The sequence below is a fragment of the Vanacampus margaritifer genome, chromosome 14, assembly GCF_051991255.1.
Source record: "Vanacampus margaritifer isolate UIUO_Vmar chromosome 14, RoL_Vmar_1.0, whole genome shotgun sequence".
In the NCBI taxonomy this organism is placed as follows: domain Eukaryota; kingdom Metazoa; phylum Chordata; class Actinopteri; order Syngnathiformes; family Syngnathidae; genus Vanacampus; species Vanacampus margaritifer.
This window is the reverse complement of record NC_135445.1, coordinates 3,283,402-3,303,399: the sequence shown is the minus strand read 5'-3', so window position 1 is coordinate 3,303,399 and position 19,998 is coordinate 3,283,402. Positions and strand designations below refer to the sequence as shown.

Here is a 19,998-nt window from a genome sequence, read left to right as displayed (position 1 = left end):
TTATTAAATAAGAATTTTATCGTGGAATTAAAAAAATACATTTTCGTACCCTTCGTACACTTGAGTTAGCATTAATATTTTTAGTAAATGACCGAGATAGAATGGGTTACAAAAGTTTGACTCTGCCTATTTTTTATGAAATAAACATTTTAGTAATGCCAAATATTTGTCTTGACTCTTCTAAAATGATCAATTACACGCCAATGAGCAGCTATTATGCCAAAATGTTTTTTAAGCACAATTTGACTGCTTAAAAACGTAATTCCTTATCAAATATATATTGTAAAACATTCATGTTAATCACCTAATGATAAAATATCACCCCCACAACTACCCATTTTTAGGCCCCCCAAAAAAACATTTTTCGGAAGAGCAAGTTTTTACCAAGCTTTATTGACCATTTAACACTTTTCATGGCCCTATCAGCTGGAAATTGATTTCACTAAATTTCCAACGCCCCGACAGAACTTGAACACATCTCCCAAGGCCTTATGGTAAACCTTTTGAGCATTCATTTGTAGTCGACGTAACAGTTTAAGGCCCGTGTATGCCCTTAGACCTCACTAATAAGACAATTCAGTGACTACTAGTAACATTTTTCCCGACTACTGTATAACCAGTCAGCACACTAGTAGGATAACTGCATGTTAGTAGACACAAAATTACTAGAGGGCTTTTTAGTGCTACTAATATATCCCAGGAGGATAATCGTGCAAGACAGGACTCCTAGTTGGGCGTAGTAATGATACGAGTGCAGCACTAGTGAGCTTCAACTGTGAACTAGTATGCTACCTTTCTACTAGTATACTGAATTGTCTTAATAGTGGAGGACAAGAGTGTACTAGTACATGAACCTCCCAATAAAGCCGCAACCTTAAGATGACATCAATGATTTTCAATTAAGTGCTTAATACAATTTTCTATAAATATGCAGATTTAGGTCCATGTGGGAGAGTGACTTCTGCCCAGTAAAATAATTCCGTACTCGGAGAATTACTAGAATGAGTAGTTGGACCTTTAAAAGTAGATCTCAAATAAATGCTCAAAAGGCTTTTCATAATAGGCAATCTACACGTAGATTTTCGAGGATATGAATAGTCCATTTAAAAAGACAATTTTTTTTTTTTTTTATAAATACAAAAATGTACAAAAATCAACATTTGCGTGAGACCTATTTGCATTTCTGAACCAAGAACACTTGATTTATTTCTCTGCTAGCAGATGTAGTGGTGCCCTTCAACATTACAAGTGGTAGTAGAAGAAGAAAATGACATTATTTGACCATGGAATGAGCTGTCATGTCCAAAACACCTGAGACCATTCAAAACAAAACAAGGGACATGTCATGCATTTCAATCAACTCATGCAGAACTTCCCGGATTTGTAACTGCGCCACATTGAACTTGTCAAGACAGGAAATGTGTTTTATGTTAAGGGTGGCTGCCGTTTGCCAAGATCACTACACTACTAACAAAAAAACGCTAATAATATTAGGCTTTTGGGTGACATTTTTGAATAACTCTTTGACTGCCAAAAACGTTAAATAACGTTTAGTAAAATCCTATGGAGGACTGCCAAAGACGTTAAAAGATGTTTTTTTCAAAACAGAGGTGAAACTAACCATTTTCTATTGTTGATTACTGAAAAACGGAATTAGGTAGAAACAAACTTTTTTTTTCTGATGAAAGATGAGAGTTCAATCTTTCATGTTTCCATAGTCCAAACACAACATTTTCTGTGGACCTTGAAAGATCAGTCAAAATGCTTAAATCGGCTGGCACCCACAGCATCCCTTTTCTGAAAACGTCTGGCAGTCAAAGAGATAACAAAATTCAACATAACCTTTTACAGGTGAATTTCATTTGACCATCTTTTTGATCCGTGAAAAATTTCAAGGACATTCACTGCAAATGAGCCTGAGAGTAAGAAGCAAAAGTTGGAAGTTGTGAAAAAAAAAAGAAGGAAATTTTGAAATTGGACGTGCATTTAAAAGTTCAGAGGTCAACTTAAGTTCACGCTTCATTTTCGGTTCCTCTGAAAATCTCAACTTGAAGCCCAAAATCTCAAAACTATTTTTAAGTACCATGTAGTGTAATGGAACATTCCTCTCGAGAACTGTAGGAAAACAAACAAGAATCAAAGTGAAAGTCTGAAGGGTTTATTGTTGGATTGTAACGTAGCGGGTCAGATTCCAGTGTGGCGGGGGGGGGGGGGGGGGGGTCGGTAGCGCATCTTCCACTCTGAATGTCAGAGGACGAAAAACATCACCCGTCGGAAAGAGAGGTGATAGCGAGAGTCTTCCAAATTAAAAGAATAAGAACGGAAAACAAAAAAAAAAAGCCCTGAAACAGTTCCTCTTGTATGTACACCGGTCCGCTTTAGCGGCGTCCGTCTGGCGCCACTATGTGTTGGGCGCGTGGCTCAGACTTTGGGGGTGCAGCTGCTGCCTCTTGTGCTGCTCCTGCACGGCCAGCTGCTGGAACTGGTCCGACGTGGACAGCTTGTGCATCAGCGGCGATACACAGTTGGCCGGAATGATCAGTCCTGCGATGGGTGGGGGCGAGATCATGTTAAAAAAGGGGAGTCAACACCCCCCCCCCCCCCCAAAAAAAAAAATCTTGACAATAATATGTTCTATGCAGCCCCACTAGTTTAAATATGGTATTCCGGTTAACTCATTCACTGCCATTGACGGCTATAAAAATTCATTTGAAATATTTCTGTTAGTTTAGCATTTTCCCCCCACTTTTGTTAACAAGAGTATGAAAACCTAGAAAAAAAATATATAGTACATTTAGAACAGATATAAAATTTGTGATTAATTGTGAAAAAAAAAGGACGCCACCAATTTTTAATAATCTTTTTTTTTTCTTCTTAAAAAAAAAAAGGAAGAGTTAGGAAGATTATTAAAAATTAGGGGCATCAGGCGATTACATTTTTTTCCTCATAATTAATCGCATGACTTCACGAGTTAAATCACGATTAATCACAAATTTTATATCTGTTCTAAATGAACAATAAACATTTTTTTTCTAGGTTTTCATACTCTTGTTAACAAGAGTGGGAATTTTTTTAAACTCTTTGACTGCCAAAAACGTTAAATAACGTTTAGTAAAATCCTATGGAGGAGTGCCAAAGACGTTAAAAGACGTTTGTTTCAAAACAGAGGTGAAACTAACCATTTTCTATTGTTGATTACTGAAAAACGGAATAAGGTAGAAACAAACTTTTTTTTTCTGATGAAGGATGAGAGTCCAATCTTTTTTTGGTAGTATGTGTGTTTCCATAGTCCAAACACATAATTTTCTATGGACCTTGAAAGATCAGTCAAAATGCTTAAAATCGGCTGGCACCCACGGCATCCCTTTTCTGAAAACGTCTGGCAGTCAAAGAGTTAATAATCTTTTTTTTTTTTCTTAAAAAAAAAAAAGGAAGAGTTAGGAAGATTATTAAAAATTAGGGGCATCAGGCGATTACATTTTTTTCTCATAATTAATCGCATGACTTCACTAGTTAAATCATGATTAATCACAAATTTTATATCTGTTCTAAATGAACAATAAACATTTTTTTTCTAGGTTTTCATACTCTTGTTAACAAGAGTGGGATTTTTTTTTAACTCTTTTGACTGCCAAAAACGTTAAATAACGTTTAGTAAAATCCTATGGAGGAGTGCCAAAGACGTTAAAAGACGTTTGTTTCAAAACAGAGGTGAAACTAACCATTTTCTATTGTTGATTACTGAAAAACGGAATAAGGTAGAAACAAACTTTTTTTTTTCTGATGAAGGATGAGAGTCCAATCTTTTTTTGGTAGTATGTGTGTTTCCATAGTCCAAACACATAATTTTCTATGGACCTTGAAAGATCAGTCAAAATGCTTAAAATCGGCTGGCACCCACGGCATCCCTTTTTCTGAAAACGTCTGGCAGTCAAAGAGTTAATAATCTTTTTTTTTTTTCTTAAAAAAAAAAGGAAGAGTTAGGAAGATTATTAAAAATTAGGGGCATCAGGCGATTACATTTTTTTCCTCATAATTAATTGCATGACTTCACTAGTTAAATCATGATTAATCACAAATTTTATATCTGTTCTAAACGAACAATAAACATTTTTTTCTAGGTTTTCATACTCTTGTTAACAAGAGTGGGAATTTTTTAAAACTCTTTGACTGCCAAAAACGTTAAATAACGTTTAGTAAAATCCTATGGAGGAGTGCCAAAGACGTTAAAAGACGTTTGTTTCAAAACAGAGGTGAAACTAACCATTTTCTATTGTTGATTACTGAAAAACGGAATAAGGTAGAAACAAACTTTTTTTTTTCTGATGAAAGATGAGAGTCCAATCTTTCATTTGGTAGTATGTGTGTTTCCATAGTCCAAACACATAATTTTCTATGGACCTTGAAAGATCAGTCAAAATGCTTAAAATCGGCTGGCACCCACGGCATCCCTTTTTCTGAAAACGTCTGGCAGTCAAAGAGTTAAACAAATAGAAATAGTTCAAATGAATTTTTGACGTCTATAGCCGTCAATGGCAGGCAGTGAATAAGTTAATATTGCGTTAGTGGAATGCAAGTTGAGCAGCAAAATCTAGCCATTTTTAATCACAAGGCGGCCATTTTGCCACTTGCTGTCAAGTGAAAATGACATCGCAGTTGCTCAGCTAACAACCAATCACAGCTCAGCTTCAGAAAACAGCGGAGCTGTGATTGGACGTTGCCTAAGCCCTGCGCAACTGTGAGGTCATCTTCAGTCGACAGCAAGTGGCAAAATGGTTGCCCCGAGAAGGATAAAAACGGCTGGATTTTGCTTTACAACTCATATTTCACAAATGTAATAATCGGAATGTCATGTTTAAACTCGTGAGGTCACATATAACATGTTTTTGTCAAGAAATGGCTACGGTTGACTTCCTCCTTAAGTGTGACAATGTAGTCATTTGGTCAAATTCAGTAAATCTCTAAGATTGCAACATCGCCGAAGCGCTCACCGACTATCCGCTGGCCGTCCTCGGTGCGCAGACGTACAATCTGCACCTTGACGTTGGTGCCGCTGACGGGCGTGAGCACCTCCTCCAGTTCGTTCCACACGCTCAGCACCGAGCCGCACAGCACGTAGTACGTGCGGCAGCGCAGGCCCACCTCGCACTGCAGCCCCACCGAGGCCTTCTTGCAGTTGCCCCGCCTGCGGACAGAAACGCCGCACGCGGTGGCTTCAAACAAAAAGGTGCTCCGTGTCCCGAGTTGTTTTAACACGTCCGCATGTAAGTAACATGAAAGTTGGAATTTGGTACTTTTGGATCATATTCATCTTTTCACCTGAAGGCCAAACGGGTTCAGCGTAGAACAAAAACAAACTTGCTGTCCCAATACTTTTGGAGGGGACCGGACATACTTGACAGACGTACCAGAAAGCATGCGAGCAGATTTTCGCCGACGAGGTGTGCTGCTCGTTCCAGTGTTGCTTGGCGTCTTCCGACAAGACCTAACAATGAGGAAAATTAAAATCATAAAAAAAAAAAATATATTAAAAACATACATGTCAACCCTAATTTGGTCCCACCTGTATTACAAACCCATAAAGTCCTTATTTTCCCATAAAAATCCTTATGTCAGTTTTATCAATACTAAAGCTGTTTCATGCAATAACATTAATCTTACCTTACTTTCTTTCTTATATGAAGACATTGACAGTATCTTGTTCCAAATGACATTTTATTGCACAAAGAAAAAACTGATTTCTAAATATCACAGGGACGGTTGACTTTTTTGTTGCGTCACATTTCTCTCGTGCAACTTTGATTTCAAATGTTGTTTGACATCGTAAATGCCAGATGCCGCAACCTTAATGTCCCGTCAACAAAGCGAACATGATGCATACTCTTCTCCAAGTTTTGACGGACCAATTACCTTAAATAAATCCGTCCATTCCGAACGAAAACGTCCGGTGTGTCTTGTTTTTTTGGCCGGCCTGTCCCCCATTTTCTCAACCACTGCGAACGACTCGCAATTTTCGCGCTAACACAAATTTCTTAACCGCGCATGTCAGGAAACTGTTAGAAGTCTCGCGCGATAGACGAGATTTTGTGACCGGTTGTTGTTTAAATCGAGCTTATGCACACGTGTAGCACGTAGCCGACAGTAAATACTAAATACATTTAAAAAGGGTAAGCAATATATACTAATATTATTATTTTCATGAAAACAGTTAAATCCGTATTCATTTCCAAATACGCCCGTATGCTTTTGCAACACTTAAAAATCCGTAAGAAATACGGACAAACCTTATGGGTTGACATGTATGTAAAAAAAAAAAAAAATATATATATATATATATATATATATATTTTTTTTTTTAAAGGATGCCTTGTAAAAAGTGCAGGAAAAAAAACCTTGCATAAAAAGCAAACCTTCTTAAACTTCTTCTTGATGTCGGCGTATGTCTCCAGCTTGAGTTGCCTGCCCGTGTTGGGTCGGAAGACCAGGAAGAGTCGCTTCTTTGTGTTCACCTCCTTCACCAAAATGGCCGTCTTCTTATTGTTCCGTGACTGGAGAAGTTGAACGAACACACGCACAGTTTGAATCACCTACCGTGCAAAATGGTGGCAACGTGCCAACGTGTCACTTTCTTTTACTTTTTTCTCTCTCCGTGTACTCCCAATACAAGAGTGAAACTTGATAAACATGTTCAGACGATTTCACACAGCAGTCAACATAAAAAAAAAAAAAAAAACTTTTTTAACCTAATTCTGGTTACTTAATTCTGCCTGTTAGCGAGAGCCACCACATCGTGATAACTTACATTGATGTTTCTGCATTTGGCAATTTATTATTATATTATATAATTAGCTCTTTGACTGCCAAAAACGTTAAATAACATTTAGTAAAATCCTAGGGAGGAGTGCCAAAGACGTTTGTTTCAAAACAGAGGGGAACCTAACCATTTTCTATTGTTGATTACTGAAAAACGGAATAAGGTAGAAACAAACTTATTTTTTCTGATAAAAGATGAGAGTCCAATCTTTCATTTGGTAGTATGTGTGTTTCCATAGTCCAAACACATAATTTTCTGTGCACTTTGAAAGATCAGTCAAAATGCTTAAAATCGGCTGGCACCCACGGCATCCCTTTTCTGAAAACGTCTGGCAGTCAAAGAGTTAGTATGGGATTTTTTTTTTTAATAGGTTTTAGGTGAACTAATGAATACAAACACGCTCGCACGCACAAAAAAAATAATAAAAAATAAAAAAAAAAATATATATATATATAAAATGTTTTTAATAAAAAAGGAGAGCAATGATGAAATGTCAAATCAAATGAACAATACTGAGCTCTCCATAAAAAACAAACAAAAAAAAAACCTCTACCAGGGATGTGATTTGACCAAAGTGAAATTATCTGAAAATTTAGCCGGGGGTCTGGGGGCCGCTGGCACCCAGCTAGGTCCAGGGCAGTGCCCTGGTGGGGGGACAAGGGGGGTGGGGGGAGAAGCCCCCCGGAGCTCATGGGTTTTCCGTGTTTTCAAGTACTTTCAATGCACTCACATGACAAAGAAATAGACAAAACAACAGCATAAATTTTCAATGTATATTGAACTATCCCATATAAAATGGCAGTTTTAGTCAACTCAAAATCAGTCACATTCAAAAACATTGGACTGCCTTTGCTTTTAAAAACTATCACTGAGAATATCATCATATCTAACTAATGTGATTACTAAATTAACACATAAATAATGTTGAAGAGTTCAAATTTCATGAACAAATAATTGTATCATGACCAAATGAAAAGTAACTCATATTAGAGCATACCACAAATGTCTTTGTTATAGCAGAAGATGTTATCTGTCTGAGTCATGTGCATACACAATGAACTACTAAAAAAAAATAAAAAATAAAAAAATAAAAATAAATCGATTTTTTTTTGGGGGGGGGGGGTAAAAAAAGTGGAATTCCGCGAATTAGCGGAAAAATCACATCCCTGCTCTACATCACTTTCCAACCAATCATTAAAACCTGGACTAGCAAGAAGTGGGAGGAAGAAAACTTAAGCCAAGGTATTACTTTAGCACTTCTCATCGAACATACCTGCACATAGAAGCCATCATCTGGTCCGTTCTGATCCGCCCAATCATGCGTCGCTTCCTCCCAGGACATCCCTCGTTCCACGCCCACCTGCACACACACACACAAACCCACACGCGGAGGATCAGCGTGGGAAATGAACTCTGGTCCGTTGAAAGCGGACCAAAACAGTGCAGGTCTGAAAGTATTTCAACGTTGCTTCCTACCAAAAATACGTTGGCAGGAACCTACCGTGAAAAGCTCAACGTGGCCTGACGCTGTGTAGCCCGGCGTCAGGAACTTTTTGCAGTCCACCTTCTTGACCTTCTCATGACCGGAGCCAAGATCTTAAAAAAGTAATAATAATAAAATAAAATAAAAATTAAAAAAAGTAATGAGAGGGAATCGCACAAAAAGAGAAAAAAAAATAAAATTCGCACCGAGAATGCCCATGTCGAATCTGCCGTTCCGTTTGGCTTCCTGGATGACGGCTGCCAGCGTGTCGGAGAAGTACTGAAACAAGGCGTTCTGCTGATGGACCTCCATGCCCAGGATGCGGTTCAGGAACTTCCCAATGTTGTTGTAGTCTGTCAGGGTTGGGGGTTCGCAACATCAAATGCAGTGAAAAGCCAACACCAGCAAAGCCATACTGCAATCTGATGCGTTGCAGTTGTCTTTTTTTTTTACCTTTGTCCAGAGACAGCGCGTTGTATCGGTCCTCCACGTTAATGAGGCCCACACCTATCAAGCCCCTTTGGACATCTAAACAACAAAAGCAAGTCGTTCTTCAAATTAACAAGAGCCCTCGAGATTCCTTGTCATTCCCAAAAGAGTCGTTCGTACCTTTGAAGAATTCTCCTTCAAAGTCCGAGGGCGGCGACACGAGCGGCGTGTCGATCTTCACGATCGACTTCATCACGATTTCCAGAGCGTTTCGGCCGTACTGCAACCAGACAATTGTGCGCAGTTGAATCACTCAAAACGCAGATTCTCCGATTCCCGTCAAGGCAGCAAATTAAGACATCAGTGCCCACGCATGGTGAAGTTATTTCGGCTTTTGTGTTTTATGTTGTGTCACCAAACGTTGCCGTCATGCGCGGCCCGCAGAAAGCGACACAAAACTAAAAAGATTTCAACATTTTGAATTATCTGTCTAATTATTCATTGCCATTCAGCACCCACAATTACATTTCACTATTTGGTCTCTTTTGCGGTTCAAATTAGGCAGCAATGATAAAATCTCAAGGAGCCTATCTTTGAATTCTTCTTTAACTCTTTGACTGCCAAAAACGTTAAATAACGTTTCGTAAAATCCTATGGAGGAGTGCCAAAGACGTTAAAATACGTTTTTTTTTTTCAAAACAGGTGAAACTAACCATTTTCTATTGTTGATTACTCAAAAACGGAATAAGGTAGAAACAAACTTTTTTTTTTCTGATGGAAGATGAGAGTCCAATCTTGTTTTGGCAGTATGTGTGTTTCCATAGTCCAAACACATAATTTTCTATGGACCTTGAAAGATCAGTCAAAATGCTTAAAATCGGCTGGCACCCACGGCATCCCTTTTTCTGAAAACGTCTGGCAGTCAAAGAGTTAGAATGGCCAAAATGACACTTAAATTGCAACTTCTATATATATAAAAAAAAATGTCTTCAGACATGCTGCCTTGGCTTTTTTTTGCGTGTCTGGACATGATAGACACGCCTATTAAATCACATTTTGAGCATCTTGTGCTTACTTTGTTGTCAAAGTTAAACCTGCTGAGATCCCGGGTCTCTGTCGCTCTTCTGTCGCCGTGAGTGAGCGCCCCCTGTTGGAGAGAACGCACAGCAGTCAGTCTGACAAATTCAAACCCAATGCCTCCAATTAATAGTTACTAATTGACATACAAGACTTTCTAATCTTTTGGCCACGATGGAGGCAAATCTCTGCTCGCCGGCCAGCTCCGAGATGAGGAAGACGTACTCGGGAGCTGTGACCTGGTTGGACCTGTGAGTTCTTCCTGTGGGTCACACGGCAACATTTGAGTTGTATCACACGACGTGACAGATGAGGCAGCGAGAAAGTTTCCGGGCTGCACCGACCGAACTGCTGGATGGCTCGGTCAGCGCTCCACGGCAGCTCCAGCGTCATGTGGACCCTGCGGCGCTGGTTCTTGACCCGCCGGTCGGCCTGCAGCGAGATGCCCGAGCTGGCCGCTTCCGAGATGATGGCGATGTGCTGGGGCGGAGAAAAGTGGCAACAGTTCAAAGACTTGGGTCCAACTGGTAGTCTGCCGTTCTAAAAGGGTGGGTTCTTTTACTTTTTCCCCGTCCATGAAACGCTGCTTCTCGGTCAGGTTGAGGATTTCCACGGGGACGTCGAGCTCCGAACGGGACTCGTACGTGATGGTGCCGTCGTCGTTGCTGACCACGCGGCCTTTGCGACCGGTCATCTACGGGTAAAGGGGAAATAAAGATGAGCTCAACATTTTCAGGTTTATTGTAGGTCAAGTTTGATGGGCGATCAAATACAAAATACAGTATTCGGTAAATATTAAAAAAAAAAAAAAACGATCATGGCCTTATTTATTAAACCATTAAAAAAAAAAAAGTTTATTCTTATAAATGCATTTACATTAGGACTAGAGCTATCAAATATTTGCAGAATTCTACAAAATATTCCATCAATTATGAGAGTAATCAAATAGAAATTCATTTTGCATTATCAAGTAACATCACCTCTGTTACGGCAGTTGCTTATGCAAGACTCAAGATTGCCTGCTGGTTCAACAAATTCAAGACTTTTTAAGGCTACTTGGGATATATTTGAAGAGCTTCTTCACTAAATATGACCACCAAGACAGCGAGATGATAAAAAAACAAAACTACATTTTTTGTGTGTGTGATTACGACTTACTATTTTTAATTTTTAATCATTTTTAACTTATTTAAAAAATATATATATATTATTGTTATTATTTTTGGAATTATTTTTCTATGTGGTTCAGGAGCTGAGATATCAAATATTTTATTATTGTTGAATTTCCAGGTTTTAGAGACATGTTTTGCCAGGCGCTTTAGGCCTTTAATGGGCTTCACCAAATCGATATCAACGTTAGCTTAAATCCCACATTTTCTACCTCAGCAACGTTTTCCGGCCCTCCCAGCTCGTCGATGAGCTCGTCCAACGTGTTGGGCGGCAGCGCCTCGGCCAGCTCCTCCAGTTTGTCCAGGAGGTCCCGCTTCATTTTCTGAGCGTGCTCCACGGCGTCCTGGCTCGTCAAGCAGCTGTCGTCGGGCTCTGCTTTAACTGTGCAACCCAACCGGCCAGTTGAGAAATGTCTCCCCAAAATATGTCAAAGAGCAATTTTAGCAGAGCGCCGCCGTATAATACCTGCTATCGGCGTGGGCATGGGCGTGACGGGTGCGGTAAACGTCGGCCGGGTGGAGCCCAGGCCGGAGGCCAACAAGGCACTTTGGATGGAGTCGGGGTCGATGCTCTTCCTTCGCTTGTTCTTCTTCTTTTTCTCTTTGCTTTTCTTGGGCTCCTTCCGGACCAGCCAGGGATCTGAACAGAACAATCCCTCCGCAATCAACACGGGGTTCACTTCCCACGCGTTGACTCGCATCCCTCACCATCCTCGTCGTCCTCATCCGACTCGTCTCTGAACGGGTTGAAGTCGTCGTCCTCGTCCGCCGAGCTGACCGATTTGAAGCTGTCGTCGCTCTCGCCGTCCCTGCCGGAGTCTTTGTCCGACTCGTCCGACTGGCTGTCGTCCGAGCTCGTGCCCGACAGTCCGCCGTGCGTGCGGGCCTTCTTCTTCTGTTTTTGCTTGATCTCTGGGGCTGGAGAAACCATAACACACTAGTGCTGTAGCCTGTCACTATTGAATATTTTTTAGAATGATTCATTTATTCAATTAATCGACTAATCAGATTCATTTTAATTTTGCATTAAAGTGTATTACAAAAGCACCCCCCCCCCGATTACTGTTTATTTCGTACTTTGTATTCATATAGTGATTTAAAAAAAAAAAAAGGGGGGGGGGGTGATGTTAGTACTATACAGACGCTCCCCTACTTACGAACATTCGAGTTACGAACAACGGTACATACGAACATCTCTAACATACAGTACTGTACGTATTCTCTCCATTTTATTAAAAGTTTTTTTCAGTACAAACCAATGCAGTTTACTTGTACAAGCCTTAAACATACTTATATAAACCTTCAATATACTTATATAGGCTTTAAACATAAATTATAATACAAAATATAGCGCTGAAGCAACTTACGAACGAATTCACCTTACGAACGATCGCTCGCAACGTAACTCGTTCGTAAGTTGGGGAGCGTCTGTATTACCGGTTCAGTCATCGTTTTCCAAAGTAAAAACTGATGCTTGCAAATGTCTTATTTTGATTAAACACAGAAGATAATCAGTCTTCTTTCATGAAGGACTACAGAAATCCGTGAACAATTACCGTTGAGGATTTTGACCATTTACCAGGGATGTGATTTGACCAAAGTGAAATTATCAGAAAATTTAGCCGGGGGTCTGGGGGCCGCTGGCACTCGCTCATGGGTTTTCCGTGTTTTTAAGTACTTTCAATGCACTCACATGACAAAGAAATAGACAAAACAACAGCATAAATTTTCAATGTATATTGAACGATCCCATATAAAATGGCAGTTTTAGTCAACTCAAAATCAGTCACATTCAAAAACATTGGACTGCCTTTGCTTTTAAAAACTATCACTGAGAATATCATCATATCTAACTAATGCGATTACTAAGTTAACACATAAATAATGTTGAAGAGTTCAAATTTCATGAACAAATAATTGTATCATGACCAAATGAAAAGTAACTCATATTAGAGCATACCACAAATGTCTTTGTTATAGCAGAAGATGTTATCTGACTACTAAAAAAATAAATAAAATGAAAAATAAAAAATAAAATTGGAATTTATTTTTTTTTGGGGGGGGGGGGGTAAAAAAAAGCGGAATTCCGCGAATTAGCGGAAAAATCACATCCCTGATTTACATAAAAAAAACGTCTTCAAACAATTACTCGATTATTAAAATAGTTGTCGATTAATTTGATTTATTGTGCATTAATTTTGACAGCTCTGTAACACACAACTTCATTTTTTTTCTATCTGAAAGTCAAGACGACAACCTCAATTCTCATACCCTTTCTTTTATTTCCCTTCTGCTGGGCCTGGGATGTGGAGTCACTGGGCAACGGGGTCTTCTTGGCCGAGAGGTCGATGCCCAGCAGGCTGTAAAGCTTCTGTCTGTCAGGGGCCGGGAAATGCTTCTCCACGAGGGACTGCAGCACACCTCTGCGACGCCAGAAAAGACAGTGAACGCATCTCCATTTTTTTTTGTGAACCAATCATCATTGCCTGATGGGGAGTTCCTACTTTGCGGTCGACACAAAGTCATTCAGCTCGCCGCCGCCTTCCTCCAAGGCCTCCAGAGTTCTCGCTTCCCCGGTGGACTGCAGGCCGATCACCACACACTGCGAGGGGGAAAAACGACTTGTCAGCATTTTTTTTTTTCCAAAAAAAAATATAAAAAGACCAGAATCAATACTGTCAATCAACCAACCAAAACAGTAATAACTGTTTCTATATTCATCTCATCCCATGAGTATCAAAACTCAGGTAGTTAAAGCGTCACGTTTCACCTTCCCGTTATGGACCTCCTCCCTGGCCAGCTGCACCACCCTCCGGACTTTGGAGGCGATACAGAGATATTTGAAGAACCTCTGGTGAGCCGACCAGAACTGGCCCCACATGGACTTCTTCATACGCTGCTCGGCGTCCATCAGGTTGGCCGCCTGCTGGAACTTCTCGCGGGCGCTCACCCACTGAACGGGATTTTGAGATCATTTTTAAAAACATTTATTGCAAGGCGGGTTCTGTAGATGTCAAAAGCTGGGCGGCGAACTCACCAGCCTGACCGACTTGTTGTACATGTGGATGTAGCGCTGGGTCAGCGGGACCTCGTCGATCTTGAACGTCACGCCGGTGAAACTCAGCTGCCGCGCGATGTACATGCCCCGCAGCTTCATGTCCATGGCGACGATCTCCATGGCGCCCACGCCCCTGAACGAGACGGCCCGTGAAAGCACGTCATGCGTCAGTTTTGCCGTTAACGTCAACTAAGAGAACTGTGCGAGCAAGAGAAGGAGAATCCTTTTTTTTTTTTTTTAAAGATTTTGTAAATCACCTGCGCTCGACCGCTTGAATGAAGTTGCCAAACTCCCTGAAGGGAGTTTTATGGCCCCAGATGCCCAGGCGGTTCATGTAGGCCATGTTCCGTGGTTCCGAAGCACCTGGTGAGAGAATATACTTTCAGTGCTTGGCAGACATCGAGCAGATGTTCCCCGCGCCGGCATTCTCATCACCTGTGGCGCTGGCGTACACCACACGAGCCTTGGGGAGTTTGTTCTGAAGCTCCAAAACCGCCAGCCCGGTTTTCGTAGGTTTGGACGATCCGATGGGACACACGTTTTTTGCCTTGTGACACTCATCATAGACAATCTGGGGTGAGTGAGGTTAAGGGAAAAGTCTTCCACACAACCGCTGCGCTGTGAGAGATCACTGAAAACACGATTTGACCAAAATGTAAAACGTGCCTCGGCTCAATTAACTTTGGGGAACGCCGACCCACGTGCACAAAAGTTGAGCATTAAAAAAGGGAAGGATACGACGCCGTCAAAGTCCTCGCCGCACCAGTGGAGCAGTTGCTCAAACCTGGTCTTGTACTTGCCGCCCGACTGGCTCTCTCCGATCAGCGACGAGTAGGTGGCGAAGATGACGCCCTTCTTCACGCTGCCGTTGTGTTTGGAGGAGATCTTGCCGTACTTGAACTGGGAAAAAAAACACAAAAAACGTGGGGTTGAGTCGCACTGTCAAGTCCAAACACTCCAACTGGACATATAAAATTGACGTAAAGGGGAAGTTGACCTAAAAAAAATTTGGTGCCAATAATATGTTCTTGCAACAACTAGTCTAAATATGGTATTTATTGTCAAGAAATGTTTAAGGTTGACTTCCCTTTAATTGCTTGTATACAAAGTATACTGTGAGGAAGCTGTTCAGCATTTGCGCTCCACTATGATGCGACAGTGGGACAAATTAACATAACTACCACCACACATAGTTCGTCCACCCATGGCATGATCAACTAGCCCGAGCGAAGATCCAGAGCCACTTTCAAGTGACTGTAGTGTGAATCATAGAGATGCGTTATGAAAAAACACAGTTGTTAGCGATGCATCCATGCGCCACACACTGTGTCGTGTGTGATGAAGTGAGGCCTTTGTGTAAAAAATATTTTTGTCTTGAAAAGATAGAAACACTTGGGTAGACCCCACCTAATAAATATAAATTAATAATAGAAATATAGATTCACAATTTTGAGATGACTCGCTTGTCGTACCTTGTTCAGGGAATGGACCTGGATGTTCTTGGCTCCAATGTCCCTCAAATCCCGCTCTGAATCGTACTTCAAGTCATTGGAAACGCTAAACCTGCAAACAGGAAAGTGAGATCAACATTTCAATTTGTCAATGTAGCAAAGATCACAAGGCAACAATATTTGGCGCATTTACCAAAGTGATCTCTTCCTGCCCAGGAGGTAATTCTCATAGATGATCCCGGCGATGGTGCGGCCTTTCCCCACACCGGCGCCGTCGCCGATCAAGTAGGCTGCTCGGTCGCCGCTTGGCAGGAACGTCTCGTGTTGCTGCGACGGAAAAATGTTTGGTGGTTCGAGGCGGACGGACGGATGCGTGACATCGCCGAGGACGAGCGAGAGACGCTCAAATCACCTGGGCGGCGTACGTGATGGCTTCCAGCTGCAGGGCCGAGAGGCAGCCGCGGTCGATGACCTCCTCCGGGATGCACAGGCGGTACCACACGTCCGGCGGGCTCACGCTGGACAGGGAGCTGGTCTCCACCACCGGGTCGGGGTGCCGCAGGCCAACTTTTACTGCATGAGATGGCGGCTACTCAATGGAAAGGTCGGGCACCAAAAGTGGGCCGGCAAGGCCTTCTCTACGAGCCGCAATGTCATCAGAAGCGCTGACATACGATTACAACCTAAATTCTAATACAATTGTGCCTCGAGAACGCCGGAACCAACTTAGGAGTTTTTCAAGCTATGACTTTTATGACTGCTGCTTACTGAGACTCTGTGACCATTTCCATGTACTATATAGCCGCATGTCTGTATTATACTGCCCCCAGGTGGCCAACGGATGCACAACAGAAGGAGCAGCGCAATTTTCACCGTCTTAAAAAAAAAAGTGGCAAAAAACTGCAATTCTTTACATTTAAATGATGTCATTAGTGTATGTTTTTTATTGTCTCCACAGTCTGATCACCTCATTTTGTCGCGTTTCTCGTCAATGTTTGATTTCGGCTTCAATCTTCCCAATGTCAAAAATACTGGTCTGGCACGGGTATTAGGCAACAAACACACTTACACTTCATTGGCATGTACTCCGCGTACGTCTCGGCGTGACCCAACTCCTCCTCTTCCTCCTCCTCGGGCTCGTCCTCGTCCCTCAGCCCGGGCGCGTTCTGCACAGGGATGGATAACCGATAAAGACATTCACATCTGCTTTACAGACGTGATCCAGTGGCATTTTTTTTTTATACTCACCAGGGAATGTGAAAAGGCGTGCATTTTGAGCTCGTCGTTATTCCAGGTTCGGACGTTTTCTTTCGCCGCGTTTTCCCTCTTGACGCCATTGTTCATCTCACCTGGAGCACAAGCACATGGATGAGTCACTTGCTTATGAGAGAAACCTTCTCGCAACTTCCCGGGATTTGCCAAAAATCAGTACAACATATCTTTCTTACCAGGCCCGGTGGCGGTGGCTACGAGTGTGGCGATGTCCGGCGGTGGCTTGAGCTTCATGAGCTCCACCAGACTGTTGCCCTTCAGGCCCGAACCCTTCGCACCTCCCGCCCTGAGGAGGTCCTTTAACTGGATCTGTTCAACGGGCGAACACGTGTAAGAGAAACCGCAGGAAAGGCCGTCAAAAATGGCAACATTTCCTACCTGGTCTTTGTTTGAAGGCACGGCTGTGGACACTGAGGGGTTGTTGCTTGTGGAGGTGGGCGTGCATGAGCCCCGCAGGGCGGCGTTGGTGACGTGGACCACCTTGGTGACGGTGATGGTGTGTTTGACGGGGTTGCCGGCCGACTGCTTGGTGGCGGCTGCGCCGAGCGACGGCAGCTGATTGAGCTGATTTAAGACAAACGTGGTGGTCGATGGCTGAGGTTTGTGTTGCTGCAAAATGAAGAAGGGGGTGGGGGGGGGGGTGATTAATGCAGTTCATCAGTTGCATCCTCACTATAGTTATCTTATTTGCAGAACTGTTGGAGGAAGCTTAATCTTTTTTGGTTCCTCAAAGTAATGTTAAACGTTATTCCACCGTCGTTATTCGACCTTGAAAGTGTCTCTAGTTTTGATTTTTCAACTACTGTGGGTGGGAACATAAAGACTTCTTTTTTAAATTTTTTTAATAAAAAAAAATCTTACTCTGATAGTCACGATGGGGCCTGGCGATTCGGTTCGAATGACTTCCCCGGACTCGGACCCCAAGCCAACGTCCAGGGCGCTGATTGAGATCGACTGAAAGACAAGCAGGAACGCTATTAGCACGCCGATACCTTTGACTTTTCTTCCGGAAAGAGGAGAAGAGGGGAGGAGCATCTCACTTGCTGAGTTGTGGAGGGCTGCGCGACATCCTGAGAATCGACGTCAAATATTCCGATGTCATTGGGGCAAATGCCGCTCTCGCTGAGTGCAGTGAGAAGTAAATCCTGTCCAGGATCCATCTGCGAGACACAGAAAGTCACTGAAATATAATCAATAATACAAGACATAAAAATACAGACACTGCTGGAAGAAAACCCAACTATTACAAGACTGAATCCGATTTTGAAAATGGCAATCTTATGTTAATAACAAAAAAAGTGCTACTACAAAGGGGTGAAAAAACATTCTTCAAACACCGTCTATTGCATTAATGCACTGTCGTGAATTTTTCTGTTGAGGAAAAAAAGCGATTTTATTAATGAATAATCGGGTTGTTTTGGGAATACTGTTGCTAAGTTAAGTTCCACCACGTGCTCATAAAAAATTCACATTAGCCAAACGTGTCTGCGCTTTCAGCAAGCATGAACATTGTCCGACTGCTTGCAGTTGATTTTAAATGTGCATGCATGACTAATATGCATTCCGAACAGCATGACATCTACATAACACAATGAAAATGAAGTTAAATTGTAAATCTCACATTTTTGGGGGGGTGAAATGTTAATGGCTCAAAGGCACCTTATGGTGACACTTGCACATTTGCACAAATAGAATGTGCGCTGCAAAAAAAAAAGGGGGGGGGGGTCTTAAGGTGCAGCGCACTTGATAAACGCTTTGAAATAGAACACATTGCTAATTTGCCAAAACTACTCATGTTTTTGTAGGTAAAACAATATAAATATGACGATGTAAATGAGAAGGTCGGGTCAAACGAGACACGTGTTAGCTGCGTCTGACTTCCTGCTTCCTCTTGACAACCTCGCTGCTACCAACTCTTAACAGGGCTCTTTTAAATCATTACAACAAACTATTTTGCACATAAACACGCAAAGGTGATTAACTTAATACTTGTAGTCGGACTACCTATGATTTTGGTAGCATAATTTTTATTATTATTAATTTATTTTAGCTCGACTGTCCCGAGGAAGGGTGACACAGCTCCATACTAGCTAGTTTGGCTAGACAAATCGAAAGCGAACCAAAACTTTTTTTTTTTTTAAGGGCTAGGGCGCAAACGGGAGCAAAATACGAGTCATAAAATAAGTCGTGTCGTGCCTTGTGTTGCCTAGCCCTAGAAAGAAAACACGCAGTCATTGAGCTAGCTAGTAAATTGTACCGAACAGCCCCCGGCGATCACGCAACGCCAGTACCTGAACGCAACACATTATCCATACACTTTTCCGCATTATTCTTCGTATTTGTGTTGCGGCGTAAGCTGTAGCAAATTCCCTGCGACTTAAGGCGAGAGGAAGGGCACACACACAACACCCTGGACTGGCCGCTGGCCACGGTCCAAGTGAACAAAAAATGACCCACGACTTAGTAAACAGCCCCGGCGAGCTCGCAATGTCAGTCGTGTACTGGGACGTCAAACGCTGGTAACTGAACGCCACATTTTGTTTTAAAACGGCTCCTGTTACGCATATTTTAGCTCGCATAAGTCGTTAGATAAGTGTGATCCGACTTGGAAGGCGTTTAGCCGCAAGCGAGTCAGTTAGCTAGACGTGTTAGATAACTGAAGACGCGCGTTCACCAAGGGCGAACGACAACGGGCGTCTCCTACAACTGCTCCCCGTAGAAGGGACACTTAAACGCGGCTAAGGTGGCGGGTTCGCGTCGCCTGTTTGTGTCATTGCTGCGGCTAAGCTAACGTTAGCAACGCTGAATGGCAAAAGGCAACCTCCGCACACACCGGGTAGTTCTTTAAAAGAGCCCCCAATAATTTCACGCGTGCGATAAATTCTAATTTTTCCCGACATCGTTACGAGAAGGGTGGGCTTACTTGAGGAGCGGTAGACGGGGCGCTGTAGGTCCGCAATGGGGGCGCCTCGCAGCACTCGTTCGGTTGTTGTCCTGTCCGCGCCGCCGCGTTCACGCCATCTTCTTCTTCTTTCTTTTTTTAATCAAGCTCTCCGCCGCATGCTGATCACGTGACGTGCACTAGGCCTCGCTTAGCCGCCTCTGGTTCCGCTCCTCCCGTCGTCGAATGGATCGTCCCTGCGCCGCCCCACCAGCACCACTGCGGCCGTTGGAGCCGCCGAGCCGCCACGATAGTGCATCGGCACAAAGAACAAGCGCGGCCCTCTTTGATGCTTTTGACGCAA

At 42.5% G+C, this 19,998-nt stretch overlaps 1 protein-coding gene across 1 annotated transcript; it reads right to left on the bottom strand.

Moving 5' to 3' along the window:
• Positions 1–373: 373 nt before the first annotated feature.
• sbno1 (strawberry notch homolog 1 (Drosophila)) lies at positions 374–19,990 on the bottom strand. The gene is made up of 33 exons (XM_077585391.1): positions 19,677–19,990; positions 17,794–17,913; positions 17,615–17,707; positions 17,132–17,362; positions 16,930–17,062; positions 16,730–16,830; positions 16,551–16,647; positions 15,894–16,054; positions 15,675–15,808; positions 15,503–15,593; positions 14,769–14,930; positions 14,466–14,601; positions 14,288–14,393; positions 14,010–14,163; positions 13,743–13,925; positions 13,477–13,574; positions 13,244–13,395; positions 11,681–11,890; positions 11,439–11,612; positions 11,185–11,354; positions 10,366–10,497; positions 10,148–10,283; positions 9,953–10,065; positions 9,802–9,873; positions 8,907–9,006; positions 8,751–8,825; positions 8,504–8,650; positions 8,316–8,410; positions 8,088–8,174; positions 6,411–6,548; positions 5,409–5,485; positions 4,992–5,185; positions 374–2,544 (listed from the first exon to the last, which is right to left on the bottom strand). Exons 2-33 carry the CDS (start codon positions 17,911–17,913, stop codon positions 2,402–2,404), a joined length of 4,215 nt encoding a protein of 1,404 aa, XP_077441517.1. The 5' UTR covers positions 19,677–19,990; the 3' UTR covers positions 374–2,401.
• Positions 19,991–19,998: the final 8 nt, after the last annotated feature.